The sequence below is a fragment of the Callorhinchus milii genome, unplaced genomic scaffold, assembly GCF_018977255.1.
Source record: "Callorhinchus milii isolate IMCB2004 unplaced genomic scaffold, IMCB_Cmil_1.0 Scaffold3, whole genome shotgun sequence".
NCBI lineage: Eukaryota > Metazoa > Chordata > Chondrichthyes > Chimaeriformes > Callorhinchidae > Callorhinchus > Callorhinchus milii.
The window spans coordinates 77,377,766-77,404,375 of record NW_024704744.1 but is presented as its reverse complement, the minus strand read 5'-3'; the positions used below and the strand labels follow the sequence as shown (position 1 = coordinate 77,404,375).

The 26,610-nt window shown below is 44.0% G+C and overlaps 1 protein-coding gene across 1 annotated transcript; it reads left to right on the top strand.

Moving 5' to 3' along the window:
- Positions 1-3,230: 3,230 nt before the first annotated feature.
- Positions 3,231-21,313, top strand: hsp90ab1 (heat shock protein 90, alpha (cytosolic), class B member 1). The gene is made up of 11 exons (XM_007898209.2): positions 3,231-3,398; positions 7,637-7,783; positions 8,763-9,129; positions 13,175-13,341; positions 15,372-15,686; positions 16,104-16,269; positions 17,827-18,017; positions 18,420-18,567; positions 19,269-19,537; positions 20,103-20,436; positions 20,957-21,313. The coding sequence occupies exons 2-11, from the start codon at positions 7,637-7,639 to the stop codon at positions 21,064-21,066; spliced, it is 2,214 nt and encodes a 737-aa protein (XP_007896400.1). The 5' UTR covers positions 3,231-3,398; the 3' UTR covers positions 21,067-21,313.
- The last annotated feature ends 5,297 nt before the right edge of the window (positions 21,314-26,610 follow it).

Here is a 26,610-nt window from a genome sequence, read left to right as displayed (position 1 = left end):
GGTAATTGAACCCATGTCCATGTGCTCTAACCAGTACGCTATAGGACACCACGATGAGGAGAGAGCAGTGGGATGCAATTAAAACGCCTTTGGGGTCATGTGAGGGGTGTATAGATCCACCACTATAATAGCTTGGGTTTTTCCTGTGCACAAATAGCTTCCCCATTTGCCTGCAAAAAGTCAATAGGCTTGATGTTGTGAAGGTTTTTGAAATGTTTTAACATAAGACACTGTAAAAATGATATTTGGAGCTTCAACTCACTCTGCAGTGACTATCAGCATTGTGAGGCAGAGATGCAGGAAAATAGGAACGTACAGCAGTGAGAAAACACATTGCCTGCATCTGGCCAGCCCAAGAGGAAAATAATCTGATGCTTTCTCTATCTGTCATACCCCTTGATGGAATTCTTCACCAAACAGCCTTTGAATTAACTCTTGATGAGAGTGGGAGGGTGGGGCTTTGTGATGGACAGGCTCTGGTCCAAGTAAGGTTTAAGAGGGGCCAGGGAATGCCAATGAGGGGAGAATTGGCAAGATTTATTCCAGAGGTGACAAAGCGTGGATGAAAGTTTCAGCAGCAAAGGTGGTGAAGGAGGAATGTTACTGGGAAAAGTGGCTGAAGTGAAAGAAAGTGATTCCTGTGGTGGGTTGGAGGTAGTGATTGAAACTCATTACACGGTGTAGTAATAATATTTACTTTTAATATAGCATTTTTCACATCAGGAGAACATCTCAAAACGTTTCACAATATTTACTGTAAAGTGTAGTGATTGTGTACTTTGTAGACAAATGGGACAGACAGTTTGCACGCAGCAATGTCCTACAAACAGTCATGAAACAAATAACCAATTTTATTTGGGGGATTATTAGCCAGAACAATGGGAGAAACTCCCTTCTCTTTTCAAGTAGTATCATGGGATTTTTAATATCCACTTGAACAGGCAGACAGGACCTTAGTTTAACATCTTATCCAAAGGACGGCATCTTCAACAATGCAATGCTCACCTAGTTCTGCACTGAAGTATCAGCCTAGAAATATGAATTCAAAGTCCTGACAGGGAGCTTGAACCCATAACCTTTGTGTCTCAGAGGCAAGAGTGCTACCAACGGACCCAGGGCTGTCACCTTGGCTCTTCTCTGCACAGAGGATTGTTAAGATGTGAAATGGCTGGTTGGGAACAGTAGTCAATGCGTGATCAATAATACAACCACAACAACTTGCATTTTATATAGTGCCCTTCACCCGGGGCAGCGCTTAACTCAATCTCAAAGTGCTTAACAACAACAAATTACATTTCTATAGCCCCTGTCACGTCAGGAAGACGTCCAAAGGTGCTGGACAGTCAGGGATCCGCATCCAAGCTAGTGGTTAGGATCAGGAGTGGAGGGTGGGGTGGGGGGGTGGTGGGGGTAGGGGTAGGAGGATGACCGAAGGCATGGTCGAAGAGGAGGGTCTTGAGATGGGTCTTGAAGGAGGCAAGTGGGGGGCTAAGGTGGTGGGATTGTGGGATGGAGTTCCAGAGGGTGGGGGCAGAAAGCCTGAAGGGCCGCCCACCAATGGTGAGGTGGGCATGGCAGGGGACGTGAAGCAGGCCGGAACCACAGAATGGAGGTAGCGGATAGGTTGGTAGGGGGTTAGGAAGTCACAGAAGTAGGGAGGAGCAAGGCCATGGAGGCCTTGAAGGTGAGGACCAGAATCGTGAACTGTATCCTCTGAGTAATGGAGAACCAGTGGAACCGGGCGAGGATGGGGTGATAAGGTCGTGGAGCCTGGTGCGAGAGAGGACACGGGCTGCACAGTTCTGGATGATCTGCAGGCTGTGGAGGGAAGAGTTGGGGCGGCCGACAAGCATAGTTTGCATACTCGAGCCTGGATGTGATGAACGTGTGGATAAGGGTCTCAGCGGCGTGCGGTGAGAGACAGTCTTGGGTAATGTTGCGGAGGTGGAGAAAGGCAGAGCGGGCCATTAATAATAATAAAAAATAATTATCCTTATTACGTCGGTGAGACGTCTCAAAGCATGATTGTGGGGGACGAAGGACAGTTGAGGGTCGAACAGGACGCTGAGGTTCCATGTTGGTCCCGTGAGGTGTAAAGTGCAGCCATGAAGCAGAGCCTGAGGCAGAGCCGGACACCCAGTCGGGAGGAGGTGACCGTAAGCACGGTTCGAAGAGGAAGATTATTAGTGGTGATCTAAAACAGGGGAAGGAGGGGGCAAGGCAAAGAGATTAAGGGAGAGAGTTCCAAAGCTTCGGACATAGTGGAGCGGAGGGTCGAGGAACGAGTAGGAGGGCAGAGCCAGCCGAGCAGAAGCAGCGGGCAGTGGTGTGGGGAGAAAGCAAGTTGGAAAGGAAGGGAGGTGCCAGGGCTCGAAGGGATTTGTCTGGCTATCCTAAAAAGGAACCATTTGAAATAATGCGGAGAAAAGGCAGGCAAAGTGGGAATGAAGGGACGGTCTCAAGGCGGGACGTGGAACAAGGTGAGGGAGGGATCGAGGGAAGCGAGTCGGAGGGACTCCGGGATGGAGAACCCGCACAGTTCTGTTGGGGATACTTGAACTCCAGAGTGTCCTTGTGTGACACACTATCATCATCATCATTATTATTATTATTATTACTACTGTAAACCTCGTGCAAGTCGTATCAGTTGGAGGGTGGGGGGGGGGGTGGGGTGCACACGTTTCATGACTTAGGCAAAGTGTGAGTTGCGTCAAACTGGCACAGAACATGAAGCCTCCTGACAGGACCCTGGGCAGATGCAACGACTTAGGCGATCATACGATTTGTACAGATCAGAGTTAGGCGAGTTTGACCGTTATTTTGCTGAAAACTGAAGCGAGCCGCGAGGCTGGGGAGCCGAGGGCCCGGCCCGAGTCTGGGAGTGCGCTGCCATGGCAACCGGGGGCCGCGCCCCGCCCCCTCCCGGCGCTTGAGCGACGGCTGACGTCACTGCGCCTGGAAAGTGCTGGAACAAACCGCAGCGCGCCGCCCTCGCACCGGTCTTCCTCCTCGCGCTGTCAAAGAGTGCCCCGCCTGCCCTTTCGGATTCCGCTCGCCGCGACCAACTGCGGAGGTGCAGCGGCGGTTGGGACGTCGCAATAGACGGAGAGGAACGGTCCAGCCGGGGTTTGGGCATCGGTGAAAGGGAGGGGAGGTCGCAATTCCCGCCCCTCCGCCGTTGCATGCGCGCAGGGATACAGGCGGTGGTCGGGGTAGTGAGGCAGGGCAGATAGTGCCAGTACGAGCGACGCACGGCCTTTCGGCGGCGGAGGCGACGGCGGTAGCAGCGCGGCTCGCAGCTTCCCAGAGACAACACCGAATATACCCGCGGACACGGTACAGATACCGCGAAAAAACACTACCTCGGTTCACGGTAGAGACTCCCCAACAGAGCCAAGGTAATTTTGCAGCATTTTTGCCCCGTCCCTTCGTGACCGAATCGCTGTTAGTGTCGGCCTTCGCGCGCGCGTGTGAGCGCGAGCGAGAAGCGTCGTTTCGTGGGGTTTTTTTTTCAAAAAAAAAACGCTCCCTTTAAACTGAAACAAAATTCAATTTACAGCCCAGTTGCGATGGGGCTATAAAAATGCTTTTCGCATCGCATTCGCCACGGGGAGAGAGGGTGTGTGTGGGGGGGGGGGTTTGTCTCTCACTGTGTTATCTTAAAAAAAATGTATATGTAGTTTGGTTTCGTATCGGCCCAGAATGTGCGAGAACGGCTCCAAAGCTTCTTCCTAACTATCCTCAAATGCCAAACACATCCTCAGTGTCTTGTATCGACTCCTCTCCCAACTGCCACAGGCCGGCCACCCTCTTGCCTTTCCTTCCTTCCTTCCTCCTTTCCCCCCCCCCCCCCCCCCCCACACATCCATCCCGCGCACCAGAGACGCAGTGCCTCGCTGCTCACTGCTGTGCGAGAGGCAGACCGGCTCTCTCTTATACACCGTTAATTATTTATGTATGTAATGTTATGGATCTGTCGCATCGAGATCAGTTCGGTCATTCATCTCCTTGGCCGCCCGGTTTTGGCACCTTGTGCGCAAAGTAGATGGCAATGTGTTTGCCTTTAAAATACAGCAACTGCTGCACTGCTCAATAATTCCTGGTGCAGTATCAAATGCATCTCTCAAATTATACCGTTTTACAGTATGTTTTCTGTTCTTACTTTCTTCGCAACAAGGTGTTGCGACCGCAAGGTTTTTTTTTATTGTTGCTGAGTGTATTGCTGAGAGGATATATAATGCTATCTATAGGCTTAAATGTCTATAGATCTTATCAAAATGTAATCTGAAATGTATCATTTCTGTTACATTCAGCCATTGATTGCAGTGAGGTATGTATACAGTATTTATAATTGCATATTCCTCTGTATCTACAAGAGTGAATTGGAAACTTGCAATGCAGTATAGGAAATATTCATTAAATGTAGGTAGTTATTATCACATTTATATTCTGTTTTGGAATACAAGGCTGAGAGCTGCTGACTGGATACATTATAAAATAAATATAGCCACCAGCTAATTACAATTTAGGCGTGTTCTGAAACCATGAAAAGAAAGGTGCTGGAAGCCAGCAGAATGGGTTTTAAACACCATTTAAATGGCAACTTAGCAAGATTTGTGAAAGATAATCTGAGAATATAATATCAGTGTATGGGCAGTAGATATGATTAAAATTCACTTATCCTTCTGAAGGTGCTAAACTATGGCTGGGGGGTGGACACTGGGGATAATTGTAATGTTTCAGCTGCTGCTCCTGATAAGGTCAGCTAACAATCAAACATTCGGTCTATGACTTTACAAGTTTTCATCAAAATATGTTAGGAGTGGCAGCTGCAGAAGAGCAAATAACAATGGGAAATTATTGGCTCAAGAAACTTTGATTCATATGGAACATAGTGAGGGCAGATATATAGAAGTATAAAATGTACATTGTTTTCAGCTAAATATTGAGGGGTGCCACCTCAGGATAGCAGACTGAATAAAATACAACCAAATATAAATAAGGAAATGCACTTCAATAATGTAAATCACTTAAAAACTGAATGGGAGTTTTGGAGCCAGCTCGGAGGACAAATAAATGCAGTCCAATTCACAAGGTGAGACAGCACCAGCCATTTCATCATTGCTGTGTATAAAACTGATCAAGTGGAAGGAAAGGAGGTAATCAAAGGCATTGTAGTGCTGGATTAGCTATTCGGCGTGTCCTATGTATAAAATTACTGCATTGTTCTGTAGAGTAAATAGGTTTCTGTTCTGAATTATTGCTGGTAATGCAATGAAAAACCACATGGGACCAGCACATGGTCAGAGCCATCTTAAAGGAAACAGGAAAACCCTGTGATGTCACTTCCAGTGAGCATGAGTTTGCACATTTCATTGATAAATTGCGGCAGATTGAAGCTTGTCATTGAGAACAGCACAATGAAAGTCAACTTTTCTATCGCTAAGACATTTTATATTCTTGATATTCAAGTATCTGTTATGTAATCTCTATTAGCTCTCCTGGTGAGGTTATATGATACTTTTATTGATTTGCTGATGTCCTTCCCTATAGATATTACATGTTGAAGATAGAAATGGAAATTTTCTGCAAGGAAGGGAGCTATTTTGGATATTGTTTGTCTCACTGCTTTTTTTTAGATTAATTCCACTTTCAAATCATGTGCTATTGCAGCGCAGATGCTTATCCTTTTGAACGATTCTTAAAATAGCCTTAAGTCATTTCTGTTGTGATCTATCACTTGGTAACCAGTGCATGCCAGTGATTCGTTTATAATGTGAAGAACTTGTCCACAAATATATTGTCAATTCACTTTACAGTCTTCTGTGAAGCGCTTTGAGACGTCAAGAAGACGTGAAAAGCGCTATATCAAATGCAAGGATTATAATGCATCCTACTTAATTGTAAGCGAACGAACGCTGGGATGTATGCGTACAGCATTTCATGCTGATCATGAAACTGGTTGTTGATTCAGCAGTCATGGTGTCAAGATAATACTGCAGCTGCATTTTCAAGTTTTGCAGATATGTAGTTATGTGGCAGCCATCTATCTCGTGAGTTATTGACGGGTAATTGTTGATCATTATTTGAAAGTCTTAGTTCTCAAGTCAGTGATTAATGGTCCCAATATCTAGTCTGCTAAGCAGAAGTAAGTTGTGTGTGGGAAACCTTTTTTGGGAGGAGGCAGAAAATGGCTCAATTTTTGTCTGAACCATGGCTAAAATCCCTATTTGTCTAGTGGGCCATAATTCTTCTGGTGGTATCAACTAGCCTTAAAACCACACGTTCGTTCTGTATTCCCAATGTTGCCCGCCACTGCCTATCCCCTCAGGGCACCGAGACCCTCAGTCATCGCATCCAGGCTCAACTACACAAACTTCCTGCTCACCAGACTTCCCAACTATTCCCTCCACAAGCTGCAGATTATTCAGAACTCTGGAGCTTATGTCGTCTCCCATACCAAGCTCTGTGAACTGATCACCCCCATCCGATAGAGCACTTGCCTCGCAATTGAGAGACCTGGTTTCAATTCCTGGCGGGGAGAAATGTTGGGCAAGTTTCCTTACTCCACACACCTGTTTACTTAGCGGCAAGTGGGAACCCAGTTGTTAGTCGATTGGCGGATCATTTTTCTGGAGGTAAATTTCTTCTTTTAAAAAATTGGTCACTTCAATCCACGACTGTTTGTGGGATGCTGCTGTGCGCAATTGGTTGCTGGATTTCGCCCACAAAATATACACTCAACTCACTTTACAGTATATTCTGTGAAAGTGCTTTGAGACATCTCAAATCTTGAAAAGACACTATATCAAGTGTAAGGATTATTATTACCACCCTGCCCGCCACATCCCTCAGATGATAGCTTAAAATCCTCCTCAGTTTTAAAGCCCCCACGCTCTTGATCCTCCCTACCTTTGAGACCTGGTAACACCAGAGCAATTTTCCACTCCCTCCACTCTGCACTGGCCTTCTTCATGTCATCAACCCTCACTGCTCCACCGTGGCAGTCGGGCCTTAAAATTTTCTACCCCCACCCTCTGATACTCCATCTTGGAATACCTCTGCTTCAAAAATTTCCAATTTGACTGCTTTTGGCCACCCTCCATTTCTCTTGATTACAACCGCTAGCTCAATGCAAACCCTTAACTGTCCAATGCCTTGGGATGTCCTTCCGAAGTGAAAGGTGCTATATAATTTTGTTCTAATAATCATGTAAACATCAACGGGTCGGTTACCTTTTGCAATGTGCAGTTGGGTTACTTTTGAGTGGGCTTATTGTTTTGTATGGGGGAGATCTTATAACCTGCTGCACAGTGGCTCTATTTGTTGGAAAGAAGGAAGGTTGAATGGATTATGTGTAGGACTTCTGTTTTTTGGGGAGTTTAAAATTTTCACTTTACTTTTTTTAAAGCAATTTGGGGGTTTTAAGTTTTCATTTCACTTAATTGTAATGACAAGATTCAGATGCGCCTGCACATGCAATATGGAGAGGGATGGGCGGAAAGCGAGAGTAATGCTTGCCCAGTTAACCATTTATATTTTTTGTATTTGGTTTATTGCTTTTTATCAATTAAAACAGAAAATCGGAAGCCCTATTTATGTGGTACAGTACTGATGAAGGATTTTTATCTTCTAGATGCCTGAAGACGTTCGCACTGCGGAGGAGGATGTGGAGACTTTTGCCTTCCAGGCTGAGATTGCTCAGCTTATGTCCTTGATCATCAACACATTCTATTCCAACAAAGAGATCTTTTTGCGAGAACTCATCTCCAATGCCTCTGATGTGAGTGTCTTATCACACTTTATAAATCAAATGTCTACATAATAAAATTTGTCTAGCAATAGTAATGGACTGCTACCGTTTGCCTAATTCACTCAAGACAAATGATTTGAAGCTGGAAACTTTTTACCAATTCTTATCAATAGATCTCAACTTAAATGATGTTTTTAGATGGAAAGCTTTGTATGTTTAAATAACTTGGAACTGAATTAGAATTGTGAATACGCACAATTTAATATTTTGACTGGTACCAATGATTTGCATTATGTCCTGTGAGATAAACCAAGTACAATCGTGTTTGAGATAAGGCCAACAGTAGGTGTGGAAGAATATAATGGGAGGTTTTGCATAATTTGGGATTCAGGCTGTATCTAACCAGATTACTACAAAGCGAATGTATTGTTCAACTAAAGGTTCCTTCAGAGAGGCAACCTTCAAGCAAATATAAAATGTAGCAGCGCGTGGAGGGATAGATAGTATAGAGGCTCTGGCAGGAATAGTTGGAAATAGCAGCGAGGGTGGGAAGAGTGGTGGTTGTTACCATGCTAATGTGCAGAGACATACTAATTGTAATATCACCAGATTTCATCGTGTTTCCATTCCAACACCCTAGAAGTTCCTCGTGTATTTGTTAGTTTATGTTAAGATATTGACTAATGGGTGTGATTACGTCCTCCTGACGTGAAAGGCGCTTTATAAATGGAATCTTGTTGTTGTTGTTGTGATGGCAGTAAGATCATTTTCTATTTGGCAAACACCATACTTGTACGTGGATTGACTACAATAACAACAACTTGCAATTACATAGCACCCTCCACACAGGGTGGCGTCTCATAGGTTTCCAGGGAGGAAGTGTTTATCCAATTTTTTTTATTGCAGGACATTCCATGTTGTGAGGATTGTTTCAGATTGCTTTACAATGTTTGGTTTCTGTCACATCTATGCTTGAATAGTTGAAATGTTTTTTGTTTAAAACCTCTAGGCCCTGGATAAGATCAGATATGAGAGTCTGACTGACCCATCAAAGATGGAGAGTGGTAAGGACCTAAAGATTGAGATCATCCCCAACCTGAAAGAGCGTACCTTGACCATCATCGACACTGGCATTGGGATGACCAAGGCCGATCTGATCAATAATCTGGGCACCATCGCCAAGTCTGGCACCAAGGCCTTCATGGAAGCTTTGCAGGCTGGTGCAGACATTTCCATGATTGGTCAGTTTGGTGTTGGTTTCTACTCTGCTTATCTGGTTGCTGAGAAGGTTACTGTCCTGACCAAGCACAATGATGACGAGGAGTATGCATGGGAGTCTTCAGCCGGAGGTTCCTTCACTGTCAAAACCTACACTGGTGAGTATATAATGCAACAGCCTGGTGGGTGGGGGGGGTTGAAAAACACATTCTGAGTAGTCCCTAGGATGGCATCAATTCTCTAGGATGGTAGAGTGTTTCTTATAGCATTGGGGATAGGATGGTTCTGGTGGATGTTACTATTACTTTCCAGGCTAATCTGAGTTTTCACCTGAAGATAATTCTTGAATCTCAAGATAAATTATAATCATGATATAGTGCCTTATAAAATTATCAATATCTCAAAGAGCTTTGCAGCATTATTGAAAGTGTAGTGACTATTTTGTTGCCTCCCAAATTGGCTTAAATTAAGTCTTAACTATTCCACATGTGCAGAATCTTGAAATAGGATCATCTATTAATAGATGGGACACTTTTAAAGGAGTGTTTTGGCCTGCAATAAATCTTCTATGATAAAGATGGACATAACATACTTTTTTAGTATCCTTTTAAAGATATGTTTATTTTAATAAAACAATAGTGCGTGGTTTTTGAGGGATCTCCGTTGCTCAGTGTCATGTGGATGCCATGTATTATTACATGAAAGTAACCACAACTGACATGGCTAAAGATCGGAAATGTATACTCTGCTGAGCCAAGGCTTTTCTTTCTCCATTCACTCAGAAGGTGGTTGGGAAATTGGGGTACAAGTCTCTGGTTCCCGCCCTGCCACCCCTCAAGGTTTTAATCTTAGTTGTGTATACATATTATGTACGTAACAGAATACAGCTGATAGCTGTGTACCTGCAAGCCAGAATATATTAACATTTCTCAGTACCACTTCTGTTAAGTGGCACTGAGCTACTTAGAATTAGCCAGCTGTCAGACTTCCCCCTGACTAGTTGGACATAAGGCTATAGAACGTCATATCAGTACAGTAAATCCTGGCTACATGTTTGAGGAATTAACCAGGCCCGGCCTGGAAAAAAATTCTGTGATTCAACTAATAAGATTCCACCCCATGTTTTCAAACTCCCATCAGACTATGTGATGCCCATAGCTTGATACCGGTTTAGCTATGAGCATCAATGTAACTGCAACGTATCAGTTGTGAGTACAAAACTAATGTTTTTTGTTTTGTATTTGTTTGTTTATTTTAAAGATTAGCGTTTAGTTGGCCGGATCTGATCTCTCCCTGGTTATCCAGGAGTTTAGTGTATTTACAGGTCTACAAATAAAATCGGGGCAAGTGAGGTTAATATCATAGCCTTACTGCAGATTAATTTGCCTCACCGTGTGCGGTTTGCTGTGAGAGGGCAGGAAGAGGGGGCAAGATTATAATCTGCAAAATCAATGTGACTGTTCACGTTGACCACTGGTAAAGGGGATGTGAAGAGTCATAATGAGTAGAAAGCTATGTATTTATTACCAGCTCAACAGTGGAAGTGTTTCTTTTTTAAAAAATTATAAACGTTTGACAATAGTGGAAGATATCATTAAATAATTTACTAACAAATCACCACATTTATCAACCAGTTTCTCCAGTATTGAGTTACTTTGTAGTTCGCACTATTTCTTGAACATGGTCAAGGGTGTGTGGAAGCCCAGCGTGAACGTGCTCAGGTAGTCCCTTTGCAGAAATTGAGGACACTGTGGGAGGTGTCCTTACTGTTGCACTTACAGTTACTGGGTGGCAGCACTCCGTTGCAGGATTGCTCCATGTCTGTCACTTCCACGTTCAGGTTGCCAAACAGCTGGAGTGCCGGAAGCTGTTGTGATAGTAAGATTGTTTGCCATCAGTCTCTCAGTCTGGCCTCTCGGCTTTGCCTGTTGTACTGGGTCTCGTCAGTTTTGGTTCCATCAAACTCTTGTTGAAACACTCGTCCAAGCTCTTGTTTTGGAGACTCTCAGTCGAGTCTGATAGCATGTAGTCACCTGCGGTGCCAGCGATGCTCTGAAACTGGAGGCTGCCTTGGATGAGTGACTGGATGGTTGATGTGCTTGAACTGTTGCGGGAGCTGCTTCTCTTCCAGCTTGACCCTCTGAAAACTGGACTGGATTGGGCAGTCCCAGGGAGGCTACTTGTGCCCTAAAAGGAGGGATTGGAAAAAGAATATGTGAGTTTACAACTGAACCAGTTTGCATCTTTAAAACAACTTTTTGTTATTGGCATAATTTGAAACCTGGTAGTAATGCCATAAAGGAGAAATCTTATAAAGAAACCCTAATGTTGGAGTCTCCCAAAGAGACACAAATTTGTCTTTGTGGCTTGTCCAGCATAGAATAAGGTTAAGATGAGTCAAAATTCAGCATAAGCAATAAAATGGTGCAGAACAAATGTCCCAGTGGACAGGCTGGGCACTTGGCAAGTTTGTCACAAGCTCGGTTAATCCCTGTTTTCAGTTGCATTGTGTGGGATTGGGAGGAACCTGCCTTCTCAGAGCTCAAGACATTTCTCCCATCTCCCATATTCATATTGGGAGATTACTTTGATGAGTAGCTTAGCAAAACTCATACAGGTCAGCTGCTCCCTGAAAAGCTGCACAGAGCGAAGAAGTGGCTTTCTTTTACTGCATTGGTGTCAGCTAGAATAAATAACCAGTAGCATAACTAGTGTGCGTATCTAGTTGTTCTTTACTGGACAAGGCACTGTGGCTATAACAAGTGTACATCAATAAGCATAACAAACCTTGAGCTCTTGGAAGCTGAAGTTCTCAGGAACCCTGGATAATGCACACATGCTGATGCTGTTGGACCGACGTCTTCCTGTATGTTCCCGGGAGCGAAGCTCAAGTGGCTGAAACTCTGCATAATCGGATTCCTCAATCTGGGGTGATTTGATCTCGTAGTCCATGCAGCTCATTGTGAGAATCGAGCTTTGCTGTTGCTGCTGGAGTCCTGGGTGGACTTTAATGCCTTGCTGTGGTCTGTTCGGGCTTTTGTTGGTTTTGTGACACGTGACAAATGTTGATTTGGGCTGCTTTTTTGACTTGACTAAGCACTTACTCACATGATTAGCCTTCTTTTTAATTGGATTGTGGATTTAGAGGGATAAAACCGTTGATTCCACCAGATCCTTTGGTTGGTGGGGGGGGTTAATTCATTAAATGCACTATTCACATGGCTGATTTCACAAGCTTATTCTTTCCCCTCAAGTAACTTCACTGGTTAATTTACTAGCCTGTCTGCTGCACCCGGTCCTCTGTTCATTGGTTAGTAAATAATCCTTCCATTTGATGTAGTGCCTTTCATGTCAGAATGTTTCAATGTCTTCAGGGTTTACTGTAAAACCGCTGTAGTGACTATTTGACACCGATCCTGTTGAATCAAGTAAATGTGTAATCATTACCCAAACAGTGGTATAAGATAAACTCTTTACACAAGGTTATTAGAATATCAAAAATGTTGGTTAAATTGGAATCTATAATGGCTTATAGAAACTTAGAAAGATAATTGTAAAAGATAACTCCTTAAGGTGTGAGGGGTTGGAAAAGCAGGTGATTGTGCTCAATAGTTAGCTTTCTCAGAGCACAGGCTCGCCGAGTTGAACTGACACCTTCTTTTCTGTATGATTCTACACTTCATATGAAAAGGGAAAACCGCCAAATTTACCTGCACAGCACTGGACTGTAATTTCCTGTTGAGTTGTTTACAACAACAAGATTACATTTGTAGGCATTAGAATGCTTTATCAAATGCAAAGATTATTCCTGTGAGTGTTGAATGGTGCTGGTGCTATTTTTGTGGCAACTGGAAAGTACCAGATCAGAATATCAGCATTATATGTGATGGTATAGTGGGGTCCCTCTGTATTTAATAGATAAAATGCTCCATTGCCCAGTTAAGTCTTGCTGCCTTCTTCTCTGGGCTGTTTGAAAAGGATCACTTACATTCTTCACACGTGCTGAACTACCTGTGACCATGGATGTGCTGGGCTGCTCTAAATACGTAGATAGCTACTTTCAGGTTTGTCTCCCTACTGATAAAGCAGTGCATCTTACACATACTTAGACTAATGATGCTTTTGTGGGATTAGATTAGTGAGGTATTTGAGTGAATAAATTCTATACAGTTCTAATCTTGTTACTTTTTTTTCTTTTTGAAGGCAAGGGTGATTCTGATGGCTCAGGTTGCCCAGGCTTATCAATCGGCAGAGGTACAAAGATTATACTACACCTGAAGGAGGATCAGTCTGAGTATCTGGAGGAAAAGAGGATCAAAGAAGTGGTCAAGAAACACTCTCAGTTCATTGGCTATCCCATCACACTCTTTGTAAGTAATGCAATTTTAAAAGTTATTTTCAGGTTATTTTTTTCTTTGGCTCATTAGTCTCCTCGTAAGGTTTCGTGGGGTCTTCATCATGGACTAGTTGCCCCCTCCTCCCAATACCATGTCCAAGTCATCAGTGTTTGTTTGTGAGCCTAGGCGGTTTGCTGGCAGACCATTTGACTACCGAGGACATCACAGTTGACCCTACTTATCCTCAACGAGCTCCTATGCATGCACACGACAAATAGAGGGTGCTGAAGAAGCACTAGAAGCAAGAAACTCAGCTGATTTAAACCTTTTTAATCTGGAGAAGGCAAGGGCCGATTTAGCCTCCCTAGCAGCCCAGCAAATTCAGCATGGACTGAGATTTGAACAAGCAAGCTCCTGGCTTCTTTACCTGTACAGGGTGTCCACAAAGTTCTCTTACATTCTATTACAAAACAGCGATACAAGTCTATGGAGCAGCTGAAACAAGCTGTCAGACATATACTTCACCTCATTACTCCATCCATGTTACAGAAGATGTTGCACCGAACATGGCGACGTGATGTGTTGGCACTCGCACCGATCCTTGGGTCTAAATACTGTTAAACACTTGTACTGAATACAATGAAGTACTTGAAATGCATTATTATTCTTCCACATGTTTCAGTTGTTGGTCAGTGCTCTGTGGGGAAAAACATGAGAGGAGCAGGACTGTGTGGTGACCCTGTAGGTCTATCCACTGTACCACTGTGGCTGCTCAACTGCAATGCTGTTGGCTGCCAAAGTATTTTCTTTGTCCTACAAGGTTTGCAGTATCCAAAAATATGGGGAAAATATTCCATAAATAGCAAAACAAATTCCAATTTCTTATGACATGCCATATCTGCGTGGACTGTTCTATTGCCCTTGCAAGTAGAGGAATAAAGTAGTAGCAGCTGGTATACTTGTCAGCTTCTATTTGTCTTATTTGTTTTATTTTACATGGAGGGATTCAAATCCCTTTTGCCAGGTCCACATTTGGGAAGTTAAAGCTCCTGCAGAGCACGCGTGTCTCAGATTCCTTATATTTGCCTCATCCTTTAAAAATTAGATGTGCTTAGACTCTAATCTCACTTACGTCAGCCTTGTTGTTTAAATCTAAGATGAGGAGCGGACCATGTGACATACTACAGTAGTTGTAAGATGGTTACTGCTTTAACTTCTTTTAATTTTGCATTTGAACATACATGAAATTCAATATCCTTTAAGGAGTTCAGTTGGGAGACCTTGTTTAAGGTTTATATTTTGTTTTTTTAAAAGTACAAGATTTTATGAAGCCATGGTGTACATTAAATATGAAGCATTTAGTATCTGGACAGAGATAGTATGGGAGGAGTGAAATGGGGAAAACTTGCTTCGAGTCTTCTCGCCGGCCTTCCCGCCACCTCCCTCCACAAGCTGCAGGTCATTCAGAACTCTGCAGCTCGTGTACTGTCCCGCACCAGACCCGCGACCACATCACTCCCACCCTCGCTCGCCTCCACTGGCTCCCCATCCCCCAGAGGATTGATTTCAAGATCCTCACCTACAAGGCCATTCACGGCCTTGCTCCCTCCTACCTCTCCAACCTACTATCCCCCTACCTACCTGCCCGTACCCTCCGTTCCTCTGGCTCCGGTCTGCTCCACGTCCCCCGCCCCAACCGCCCTACCATCGGTGGTCGGGCCTTCAGCCTCTCAGCCCCAGGCTCTGGAACTCCATCCCCCAGTGCCTTCGCCGCCTCCTCCCTTTCCTCCTTCAAGGCCGGTCTCAAAACCTTTCTCTTTGACCGAGCCTTCAGCTCCCCTCTCGACTCTCTTCCCCCTCCTCGCTCCCTCCCTTCCCTCCCCTCACCCTGACCATTTCCCCCCTCCTTGCTCCCTCCCTTCCCTCCCCTCACCCTGACCATTTCCCCCCTGCTCGGGTCATGACCCAACTGTGCAGCGCCTTGGGACGTCCTCCTGACGTGAAAGGCGCTTTATAAATGGAATCTTGTTGTTGTTGTTGCTGACACGGTTTGTTCTCTTTAGGTTGAGAAAGAACGAGATAAGGAGATCAGTGATGATGAAGCAGAGACTGAGGAGAAGCCTGAGAAGGAAGATGAGGCAGCCAAGGAGGAAGGAGAGAAGCCCAAGATCGAGGACGTAGGGTCTGATGAAGAAGAAGATGGTGAAAAGAAAGACAAGAAGAAGAAAAAGAAGATCAAGGAGAAGTACATTGACCAGGAGGAACTGAATAAAACCAAGCCCATCTGGACCCGCAATCCTGACGACATCACCCAGGAGGAGTATGGCGAATTCTACAAGAGCCTGACCAATGACTGGGAGGATCACCTTGCTGTGAAGGTGAGATGAAGGAAATGCAGGGAGAGGGTCACTTGGATGATATTACCTGAACTTTCCAGGCTAAGTTTTAAAGGTTGCTTATGTATGAAATGATGCCAGCGTTGAGGAATGGATCATTTCTGCACAAAACATTCCCACTTCGATTTTGGTTGAGATGTCCCACCCTTAGCTTCAGAGAAGCAGTGAGGAGGAAATAATGAAAAACGCTACTAAACATATGGAAATGTTACTCCATTATGGTGCAAATTAAACACAGTTCCTGTATAGATTGCATCAATCAATGCCAGAACTTCCATGGCAGTTGGAAACTCACTGTATTAAATGGCTGTTTTTTGCAATACTTTAGCTGTCATTTACGAACAAAATTACCCTGTGTTCTATCTTTGACTAACGGGTAACTTGTGTTTTTTCTTTCAGCACTTCTCTGTGGAGGGTCAGCTGGAGTTCCGTGCCCTGCTCTTCATCCCACGCCGCGCACCCTTTGATCTCTTTGAGAACAAGAAGAAAAAGAATAACATCAAGTTGTACGTCCGCAGGGTCTTCATCATGGACAGCTGTGAGGAGCTGATACCCGAGTACCTCAGTAAGTGGTTAGAATAACCTGAAACAGTGGATGCTGGGATCCACAATAACATTGTAAATGTGCAGCAGGTCCCTTGGAATGTGGCACGTCCACTGTCTGTGTATATAGTTCCCAGTCTCGGAGGGTTTCAGGTTACAGAGGCTTAGCACTATAGTGAATTAGTTTAATCTACCTGTCCTTTTGTGGGAGGGGGCTGACTGTGCTAAGAATGACCAAGAACTCTCTGATTTAATGTAGAACAGTTATTTACTGTATATTCATGCAACAAAGAGATGACTGCAACCCTGTGACCTGGTCAGTTACACTGAAGTGCCTGGTATCTCGACCTGGTAAATTGCTCTGAGGTTGTTTACTGCTATGGTATTTGAGAGGGAGCAGTTGTCTAATGTAACCATGCTTTCTTCTTCCCCACCTACCTGCCATCATATCCGTCTTCTGCTTTCAAACCACGCTTAAAAGTCCGATACAATAGTTGTGTCACAAGGCCTTCTAGCAAAGGAGGTGTCCTGTTGAATTCTTTTGAGGCAATGGGGAAAATGCCAAGATATTCCCAATGCCATTATAGTCTTAAATTCAAAATTATTGCTTTCTTGCCTATAGTATCCTAAATCGCTTCAAAGCAAACAAATCTTTGGCAATGCAGAGGAATTGGGTATGATTTTTTGTGTTAGGGGTTTGAGCTGTGGGGGGCAATTCAATAAAATGGGATCCATCTCCGAGGGATTTTACAGAGGAATATGAGATACTGAGAAAGTAAATGCAGAACAATACTTTCAGATTTGGAACAGGTAACCAGGTAAGATGGTTGGGACCCACGCTGCTGGATTCTTTAGAAACTATTCAATGCTAAAATGGCAGTGTGTTAGGGAATGAATTTGGGAATGATGGAATCAGGTTTACTTAAGAGACTTCTTTACCTCTTTTTTTGGTGTGTTGTGAATTGTTTGATACCTATATGAACTGAAACCCAAAGCCTAGCTTTTGGTTAAATCTTGAAACTTCTTCATTCTCTTCTTAAACCAGTAACCCAGTGTTTTATGGTTGACATGTGCATGGCTGCTCTCACAGTAAGTGGTACTGGCACTATTTGCTCAATGATCTGTAGCTATCTGTGTAGACACCTTTTAACTTGTCCATGAACAGTGGGCTCTTGTGATTTAATTATATACATACTCACCCCTCACAGGATTAGAATAGTGAAGTTTATTGGATTCAGACTTCCCCATAGGCATTTTCTAGTGTGGGTGAAGTTTACACAGATTTACAAAGAATGCACAGCATGTGAATAGGCCTTCAGCCCAACCAGTGTCTGCCGGTGTTTATACTCCCATGAGTCTCCACCTGCCCATGCCTTATACCTGCCTCCCGTACCCATCTATTCCCTTCTCCCTTGTGTGAAAGTTTAGCTTCCTCTTAAATGCATCTATAAGATCTGATGCAGCTACTATTTCAGGCATTGAATGCCACAATCTAATTGTTCTATGTATTGAGTAGTGCCTCCCAGATTCTTTTAGATTTCCCCCAATCGCTATCTTATACAACAAATGTTTGTTTCAGACTTTGTCCGTGGTGTCGTAGACTCTGAGGATCTGCCCCTGAATATCTCTCGAGAGATGCTGCAGCAGAGCAAGATTCTAAAGGTCATCCGGAAGAATATTGTCAAGAAATGTCTAGAGTTGTTTGGGGAGTTGGCAGAGGACAAGGACAACTACAAGAAATTCTACGAACAATTCTCAAAGAACCTCAAGGTAGTGTTTGGTGGGGGATAAGGAGAGAGGATAGAATGGTAGCCCTCGTGTGCCTGCGACACACTTATTGTCCCTGAGTAAACTGGTAATGTGTTCTGCTTGTAACATGTAACAAGTAAAGATAAGAGTTCAAGAATAAAACTGGTAAAAGGATTGGCACAGATTTTTGTACTACTTGTGGCACAGCATCTATTACCCATAGATTATTGCATCCCTCAATGATTAGCCACTTGATAACAAAGTGTAAGAGCCATAATTTTGAGGCACCTTCTTTCCTCCACTAGGCCACTGACTTCTGAAGCAATCTGGACTGTGTGCATGAGTTGTAAGAGCAATTTGCAGTTTGTCCTCAGGGCTCTTGCTGTTTCTGCAATGGTGTTTATAAAATCTGAACTTTTACAGCTCGGCATCCACGAGGATTCCCAGAACCGCAAGAAGCTGTCAGAGCTGCTGCGTTACCACACCTCACAGTCAGGAGATGAGCTCACACCCCTGTCCGACTACATTTCTCGCATGAAAGAAAATCAGAAATGCATCTACTACATCACTGGTCAGTTCCAGTTCGTGCTTTGCTATTTTTGTGGTGGGGGGGGAGGTGACAGATTTCAGTTTATTCTGTAATAAATAATACTTGCGTTTGATATCTAACGCATGTTATGTCGGCATCTCAAAGCGCGTCCTAGGATATACTCTAAACTGGATTAATTGTATTTTGTGAGTGAATTCGGCAGGCATTTTGTGTGCAGCCATGTCCCACGAACAACCACGAGTGAGTGTCTACTTTTATTTGTGGGTTTTTTTTTTGGTTAGGATACCGGGAGGTACTCCCATCTCTTTTCGAATAGCGCCATGGGATCTTTAGCGTCCACCTCAATGTGTAGGTGGGACCCTGGGTTAACGTTTCATCCAAAATACGGTATATCCGAAATGCAACACAACCCTGGTGCTGCATTGGAGCATCCCCCACATCAGGATTGTGATTACCGATGTGGGGCTTGAACCTACAACCTTCTGACTCAGAAGCGAGAGTGCTATCACTGAACCAAGCTAGCACACAAATCTTTGTATTCTCAAGTCATATTTCTTCTCCTCAATCCCCTCTGCTGCTACCCTGAGCTTGGATGCCCATTCAGTATTGTCGAGCACTTGTTAGAGACATCCTGATGCTAAAGGTGCAATGTAAATAGTAAGAGCGAGCACTTTAATTGAAGAAGGAAGCACTGAACAAATTTGCTATTTGCTTCTTTTCAGGTGAAAGCAAAGATCAGGTAGCTAATTCTGCCTTTGTGGAGCGTGTGAGGAAGCGTGGCTTTGAGGTGGTCTACATGACTGAGCCCATCGATGAGTACTGTGTGCAGCAGCTGAAGGAATTTGATGGCAAGCAACTAGTGTCTGTCACCAAAGAGGGCCTGGAGCTGCCGGAGGATGAGGACGAGAAGAAGAAGCGAGAGGATGACCGAGCCAAGTATGAGAACCTGTGCAAGCTCATGAAGGAGATGCTGGATAAGAAAGTGGAGAAGGTGGGATAATAATTCTTACATTTGATACAGCGTATTAGATGTCTTAAAGCGCTTCACAGAATACACTGTAAAGTGAATTGACTTGTTTTGTGGGTGAAACAAGATAATAATAATCTGGTTCTGAGCAGGGCTGTGACTAATAACCTCTTCACGTTAGGCCATGAGGTTAGCTTTATCCTTCCACAACGGGTAGACTGCAATGAAGCTGTATGCTTTTAACCTACAGTTCTTCCCACCACATTGTTTTCTACAGCTGCCAGTTTAAGTAGCTGAATGCTTGGTGGCAGCAGAACAGTTGCCCACTGCACAATAGGAAGGACTGAGGCCCGCACAAAATCGTGGAATCTCATAATGGCATGGTATAGAAATTGGTGCTGTTTTTTTTTCTACACAAGCCAAGTAGTGTGCTTGCCAATAAGCCAACAGTTTGTGGCAGCACATTCTACATTTCCATCACATTCCATGAAATGTTTTCTAACCTCCCTTTCAATTTTTGTAAGTTCCCTGTGATGTGATTTGAAGCACATTAAAGGTACTATAACAACTGCTTCTCTCCTGTCTTTAGGTTACAGTTTCGAACCGCCTGGTCTCCTCCCCATGCTGCATCGTGACCAGCACCTATGGTTGGACTGCCAACATGGAACGCATCATGAAAGCCCAAGCCCTGCGTGACAACTCCACTATGGGCTACATGATGGCCAAAAAACACCTGGAGATCAACCCTGACCACCCAATTGTGGAGACACTGAGGCAGAAGGCTGAAGCTGACAAGAACGACAAGGCTGTCAAGGATCTGGTGATCCTGCTGTTTGAGACCGCTCTGCTGTCCTCAGGGTTTTCACTGGATGATCCTCAGACCCACTCCAACCGCATCTACAGAATGATCAAGCTGGGGCTCGGTAAGTGGTTGTGATGAGATACTTTTTCCCCCAGTGGCCAATGAGTTACTTATAACCTTAAAACATTGCGTTAAATGGGTTAGAGCTGGAGCAACGGGTGCATTTCCTCAACAGATTTTGAGCTATCTCCAAAAGTGGTAGGATAGATCCAGTGGATATGAGGATAATTGAAGTCCACTTTATAATGGGGCTACAATAGCCAGTCAGTACTTCTGCATTAATTGCAAATGCGAGCAAATGGCCAGCTCCTGTGCTAAATCATGGCCAATCACCTTCAGTGCAACACCACTTGCTGCATCCCAGAGAAGGGAAATGGCAGCTGTGCTTGCTAATTCACTGAAAACAGATAGCTTGCTGAGACTGAATTGTCACTCTGGGTTAAGGAGTGAAGAGTGGTTGCTTGAGGGGATCGGTGGACAGCTAATGTTACTTAGTTTAAGTAAGTGCTTTGAGTGCTAATATGATTTCTCTACATAAGTTGTTGTTCCCAAGTGTTCATGTGGGGTAATCCTTGTTCCAGGCATTGATGATGATGAGGTGATGACAGACGAGCCTGTGCCACAAGCTGCCGATGATATCCCTCCCCTCGAGGGAGATGAAGATGCTTCCCGCATGGAGGAAGTGGATTGAAGCCTCTCCTTCGCCAGCCGTCCTCTTCATCCAGCCTTGGACTAATGTAATTTAATTTGGACTTTCAAAAGGAAGAGTTTTGTGCTGTGTAAAGTAAGGGTCTGGCCGGTCTGGCCAGCTTACATCGGAAGTGCTTCCTTTAGGGGAGTCGCTTCCTTTGTCTATCAGATGTTCGGTCCTTTTGTTTTTGTAAAGCATGCTATTTCTGTTCTGCAGCCAGTGCTGTGAAATAAAAACATGAAAGAAACTCTGGCTTGCATCAATTCACTATTTCCATCGTGGGTTCAGCTGTCAGACACGCAAGGCTCCCGAAGCATCTGCTCTTGTCCCAACGTTGTAGGTGATTTGGGTGAATGAACTTCATGAAAATAAATACTAATAATCCTTGCATTTGATATAGCGCTTTTCACATCTGAAAGCACTTCACAGAATATATTGTAAAGTGAATTGACTATTTGTGGGCAAAACACGGCAGCCAATTGCACAGCAGTGTCCCACAAACAGTGACCAATTTATTACTGTTTTTTTTATCTTGAGGGATTATTATCAGACATGTGGAGCAAGCAAACTTGCCCAAGGTTTCGCACTGCTGGGAATCGAACCCAGGTCTCCCGCTTATGAGGCGAGTGCTCTAACCACTATGTTACAGAACCGCAGTTTCTATTTGCTGGAAAGGAACTGGGAACTGACACCATCGGAGTGGGACAGTTTCCTTATAACTCGCGCGTTACCAGACGCAAGAGCGCTAGAGATGGTCTTGGAGCTGTGGATATTTTTCTGATGGGTATTCTGGTTGCCTCTTTACTGCTGATTCAATCTATTACTCCAGTCTTGCATCCATACTCACATAATGAATGCAAGTCTGGGATCTTGCATTGAGCCCAGGACATTAACAGCCTAGACTCCTGCTGAAGTGAGTCTCTGTCCAGTGTCTTATAGGTAATTTGCCCAGCTCCCACATCAGGGTGGAAAGAAATGAAAATAATATTTTTTAAGGCCCTGATAGGCTGCAAACCTGTTGCAATACAATGTCTCAGAAGCTGTTTAATAAATAAGTGAAGTATGGGTGGTTCATTTCTGGGTTGTCTGGTTGGTGCTAATGGAAAATATTGACATTCTTTGCAAAGTGATGGCAATGGCACAAACAACATGCAGGAGTTGCCTTCTGTTGGTTGCACCAAAACCCGGGTGCATGGCTTCTGGCTAATGTGGGTCCATCCATAGAGATACCAATGCTATAACAAGGCTGTGTGACACCAGAAGTTATAACTGGGTTCCCCTGTATGGACACCTCCATACCCTGTACTGGATGGGACCCTGCAGAGTGAGTTTTGCTCTGTTTAGGGATTTATACCAGGGACACCAATAAATAATCCTTGCATTTCATGTTGTGCCCTATCACATTGTTGAGATGTCTCAAAATGCATCACAGAATATACTGAAGAGAATTGACTATATTTTGTGGATTAAATGCAGCAGCCAATTGTGCACAGCAGTTATGGATTGAATCATCAGATTTTGTTGAGGGATAGTTGCCCCTGGAAAATGATCTGCCAATTGACTTAACAACCAGGTTCCAAGGAACCTTGCCTAAAGGTTTTGCTCTGACCAGGAAATGAATTGGGGTCCTCGCTTGCGATACGAGTGCCAGTATGCTACAGGACTCCTCAGTGTTAGCACAAAAGGGTTATAATCAATTACAATTTATTAATCAGATTGTCATGTAATTATTTGTGGAGTCCTGTAGCTCAGTGGTTAGAGCACTTGCCTGGCAAGCGAGACACCTGGGTTCAATTCCAGACAGGGCGAAACCTTGGGCAAGTTTCCTTACTCCACACGCCTAATAATAATCCCTCCAAAACAAAAAACAATAATAAATTGGTCATTTTCAATCCATGACTGCTTGTGGGATACTGCCTGCGCACAATTGGCTGCTGCGTTTCGCCCACAAATATACGGTCAATTCACTTTACAGTCTATTCTGTAAAGCGCTTTGAAACGTCGAGAAGACATGAAAAGCGCTATATCAAATGCAAGGATTATTAATATTTATTAGGGAAAGCAGTGACCACGTCAGATAAATCAAGTATTGACCTTTTCTTTGGGGGAGTTCAGCAGTTCCTTTCAGATGGCATTTAAACAGACACTTTCTGTTTATCTCGCAGCCACAGCTCAAACTTATTGTCAGCTTCCATTTTGATCCACAAAGCTCCCAACTCGCAATTGCTTTCTTTGTTCGATGCCCAGTCTGAACCGGTTTCAAGATTGGGTTCTTTCCCAAGGACAGTCCATGTCTCTCTCCCCTTATCAAAGACACAAGAGTGTGATTGGGACGCAAAACCGTGGAAACAACCAGTACTTGTCAGTTCTTTTCGCACAGAATTAAATTCTGGATTTCCAGGGTGCTGTGCACTGGAAGAGACGTTCAAGATGCAGCCTGAAATTGAGAACGGACATGCTGGACTACCCACTCGTCCCACAGGATGGCGATAGGATGCTACATCAAATACCAGATTCGTGTCTACTTTGATGGCACCTTTCATGTCAGATAAATGTCTTTGATGTACAGTACACAGCAGGGAATCACTGAGTGGGCGGCAATTTGAAGATGTATCCGAAAGAATAAAGAGAAGGAATTTGGGGCAAGTGTTTCAAGTGAGGGATGAACTAATTAATAGGAGGGACTAGGGAATAATCGGTAGACCAGAGATGGAAGAATGCAGGGAATAGACAGGAGAATGAGACTATGTAATAATAATAATGTTATAATAATAATGTGGAGTCCTGTAGCTCAGAGGTTAGAGCACTCGCTTTGCAAGCGAGAGACCTGAGTTCAATTCCACGCAGGGCGAAACCTTGGGCAAGTTTCCTTACTCCACATACCTAACAATAATCCCTCCAAAACCAAAAACAACAATCATTTTCAATCTACGACTGTTTGTGGGACATTGCTGTGCGCAATTGGCTGCCGCGTTCGCCCACAAGTATACAGTCAATTCACTTTACAGTGTGTTCCGTAAAGCGCTTTGGGACGTCCTCCCGATGTGAAAAACGCTATATCAAATGCAAGGATTATTATTATTATTATTATCTTTGCATTTGATTTAATGCCTTATGTTATTGAGAAGTCTCAAAGCGCTTCACAGAACATATTGGAAAGTAGATTGACTGTGTATTTTATGGCGAAGTGAAGGCAAGAGAATGGGGCTGTGTACCTGAAGCTAGAGAAAGAAACTGGAGGCGATCACAAAGGGGTGGGCAAAACTAAGGGATCTTCAAACACTAGATACAGTCTGAACAAATTTAACACAAACGACATGCAGCTTGGGATTCTCTACTTGAGTTCCCTTTTATCTGTTGTGTGCTGTACACGTTAAAAGGTCCCGTGACACTACGTGAAAAGAAGAAAGTCTCCCAGTGCTCTGGTCAGTTAAATTGATCAATCATTGTATAATCATTTGTGGAGTCCTGTAGCTCAGTGGTTAGAGCACTCGCTTTGCAAGTGAGAGACCTGAGTTCAATTCCAGGCAGAGGGCGAAACCTTGGGCAAGTTTCCTTACTCCACACAGAGCCTAATAATAATCCCTACAAAAAACAAAACCAGTAATTAAATTGGTCATTTTCAATCTACGACTGTTTGTGGGACATTGCTGTGCGCAATTGGCTGCCGCGTTCGCCCACAAATATACAGTCAATTCACTTTACAGTATATTCTGTGAAGCGCTTTGGGATGTCCTCCCGACGTGAAAAGCGCTATATCAAATGCAAGGATTATTATTATTATTTAACTGTTTGGGACCTTGCTGCACTTAAAATGGTTGCCACGCGGCTTACGACAATTACACTATGTATGCTAAACAGCAAATTAACAGCAACAGCTACATCAACCCCTTTGTAATCCCCTGCAGTCTCTTTCCCTACCTTCATGTAAATAGCCTCATACTCCTGCCTTCACTTCGCCCACAAAATACAGGGCGCTGCATAATTGCACCTTGTTGTTTACCAAGCAGTAAGTAAAGAACCTAGCAGTAAGTTAGTCAATTGGCAGATCGCTTTCCGGGGGTAATAATCCCTTAAAAAAAATTTGGACACTCGATACGGCACTGATCATCAGCACTCATTAGCCTTACCATCAAATGTAAGGATTATTATTGTCGTATTACTGTTTTACTGATATGATTTTCCAATTTTTACCCCACACTGCTTAACTTTTACTTGTTTTCAAAGGCATCCAAGTTGTATGTGCTATATATAATCCGGTCTTTCTGTCACTTGTCCTGAGGTTAGAGAGATAGACTGTGGGTCTGGGGTTGTGCTGCGGGTTGGGGGGGTACACAGAGTTTGCGCAGATACACTGCTTACATTGAGGACGTGCCAGCTGTGTGCAGTGCTGGAGTCAGGAGTCTGCTGACAGAGGTGAGGCTGAAACTTGATCCAGGAACTCGGGAGCATGTACACAAAGCCTGATACATACACGGCTGAGATTGTCATGGTTACAAAACAAGGCAATCTTATTCTCTTTCCCCACCCTGCCCGCTCCACTCACTGCACACTGTTTTCATTTCAAGCTCGCCTTGGGGAATCGGTCCTCGATACACCTTTTGGTGCCTCGCCTCGCCCCAAGCCTTTCCTTTGTGTGTGAGCACAAACAGCAAGTGTCTGCAGAGTATTCAGCCACAGGGGCTTTGCAGCTTCAATCCAATCATTTGATGAACACACACACACACACACACACCCAACCCTCCAGAAGGTTCTGCATTACGATCATCAAAACCCAAACTGCTGTTCCGGCTGAGATATCTGTAACTCATCAGAGCAAAGATTTAAACCTGGCACAAGTAGCCAAGGACCTTAATAATAATGATCCTTGCATTTGATATAACGCCTTATTACGTCTCGAAGAATGTACTGTAAAGCATATTTTGTGGCCAAAATGCGGCAGCAATTGACACAGCAGTGTCTCACCAACAGTCGTGGATTGAGACTGTTAATATTTTTACAAATATATTTAATAAAATATATGTTTCAATGTTTGGCAACCACAAACCACGTGGCAGTGAGTCAGTGCAAGAGGTTGGGGCTGGAGAGTCAGGGGAAGGAGGTGGTAGGAATGCTTGAATACTGCCAGCACACAGCAGCAAGTGAGGACAAAGCGCCTTTGAGAATGGTACAGAGTCTCACAGTCCAGGATCCTGACTGAGACCATGTCCTTGAGGCTGGGAACTTTTCCCAGACTTCTGCTACAATGAAAAGCGTTCCTTGTGTAACAAATATAGGAGGATGGGAGGCAGTGCCTGAGCTCACACCAGTCTCAAAGGTTTTTTTGAGGGGGTGGTGGTGGAGGCAATTATCTGCTCCACGTGCTCCTGGTAGAGAATTCACTGTTTTTCCTGTTCTGCTCTGTGCTAAATGTAGCTGCTTTGAAACTGTGCATTGCAATTTCATTTTCTAATTTAAAATTCAATTTATTTAAACTTCTAACCAAGGCTAACACCCCGGTGCGGGGAGGGAGTACACAACATTTTGGGTGAGACATTAAAGCTA

Bases quoted from the DNA above. Each gene is read 5' to 3' on its own strand.
- hsp90ab1 (XM_007898209.2), top strand. From the start codon at position 7,637: ATGCCTGAAGACGTTCGCACTGCGGAGGAGGATGTGGAGACTTTTGCC. The intron at 9,130-13,174 runs GTGAGTATATAA...TTCTTTTTGAAG, and splicing joins CACTGTCAAAACCTACACTG to GCAAGGGTGATTCTGATGGC. The intron at 16,270-17,826 runs GTAAGTGGTTAG...TGTTTGTTTCAG, and splicing joins GCTGATACCCGAGTACCTCA to ACTTTGTCCGTGGTGTCGTA.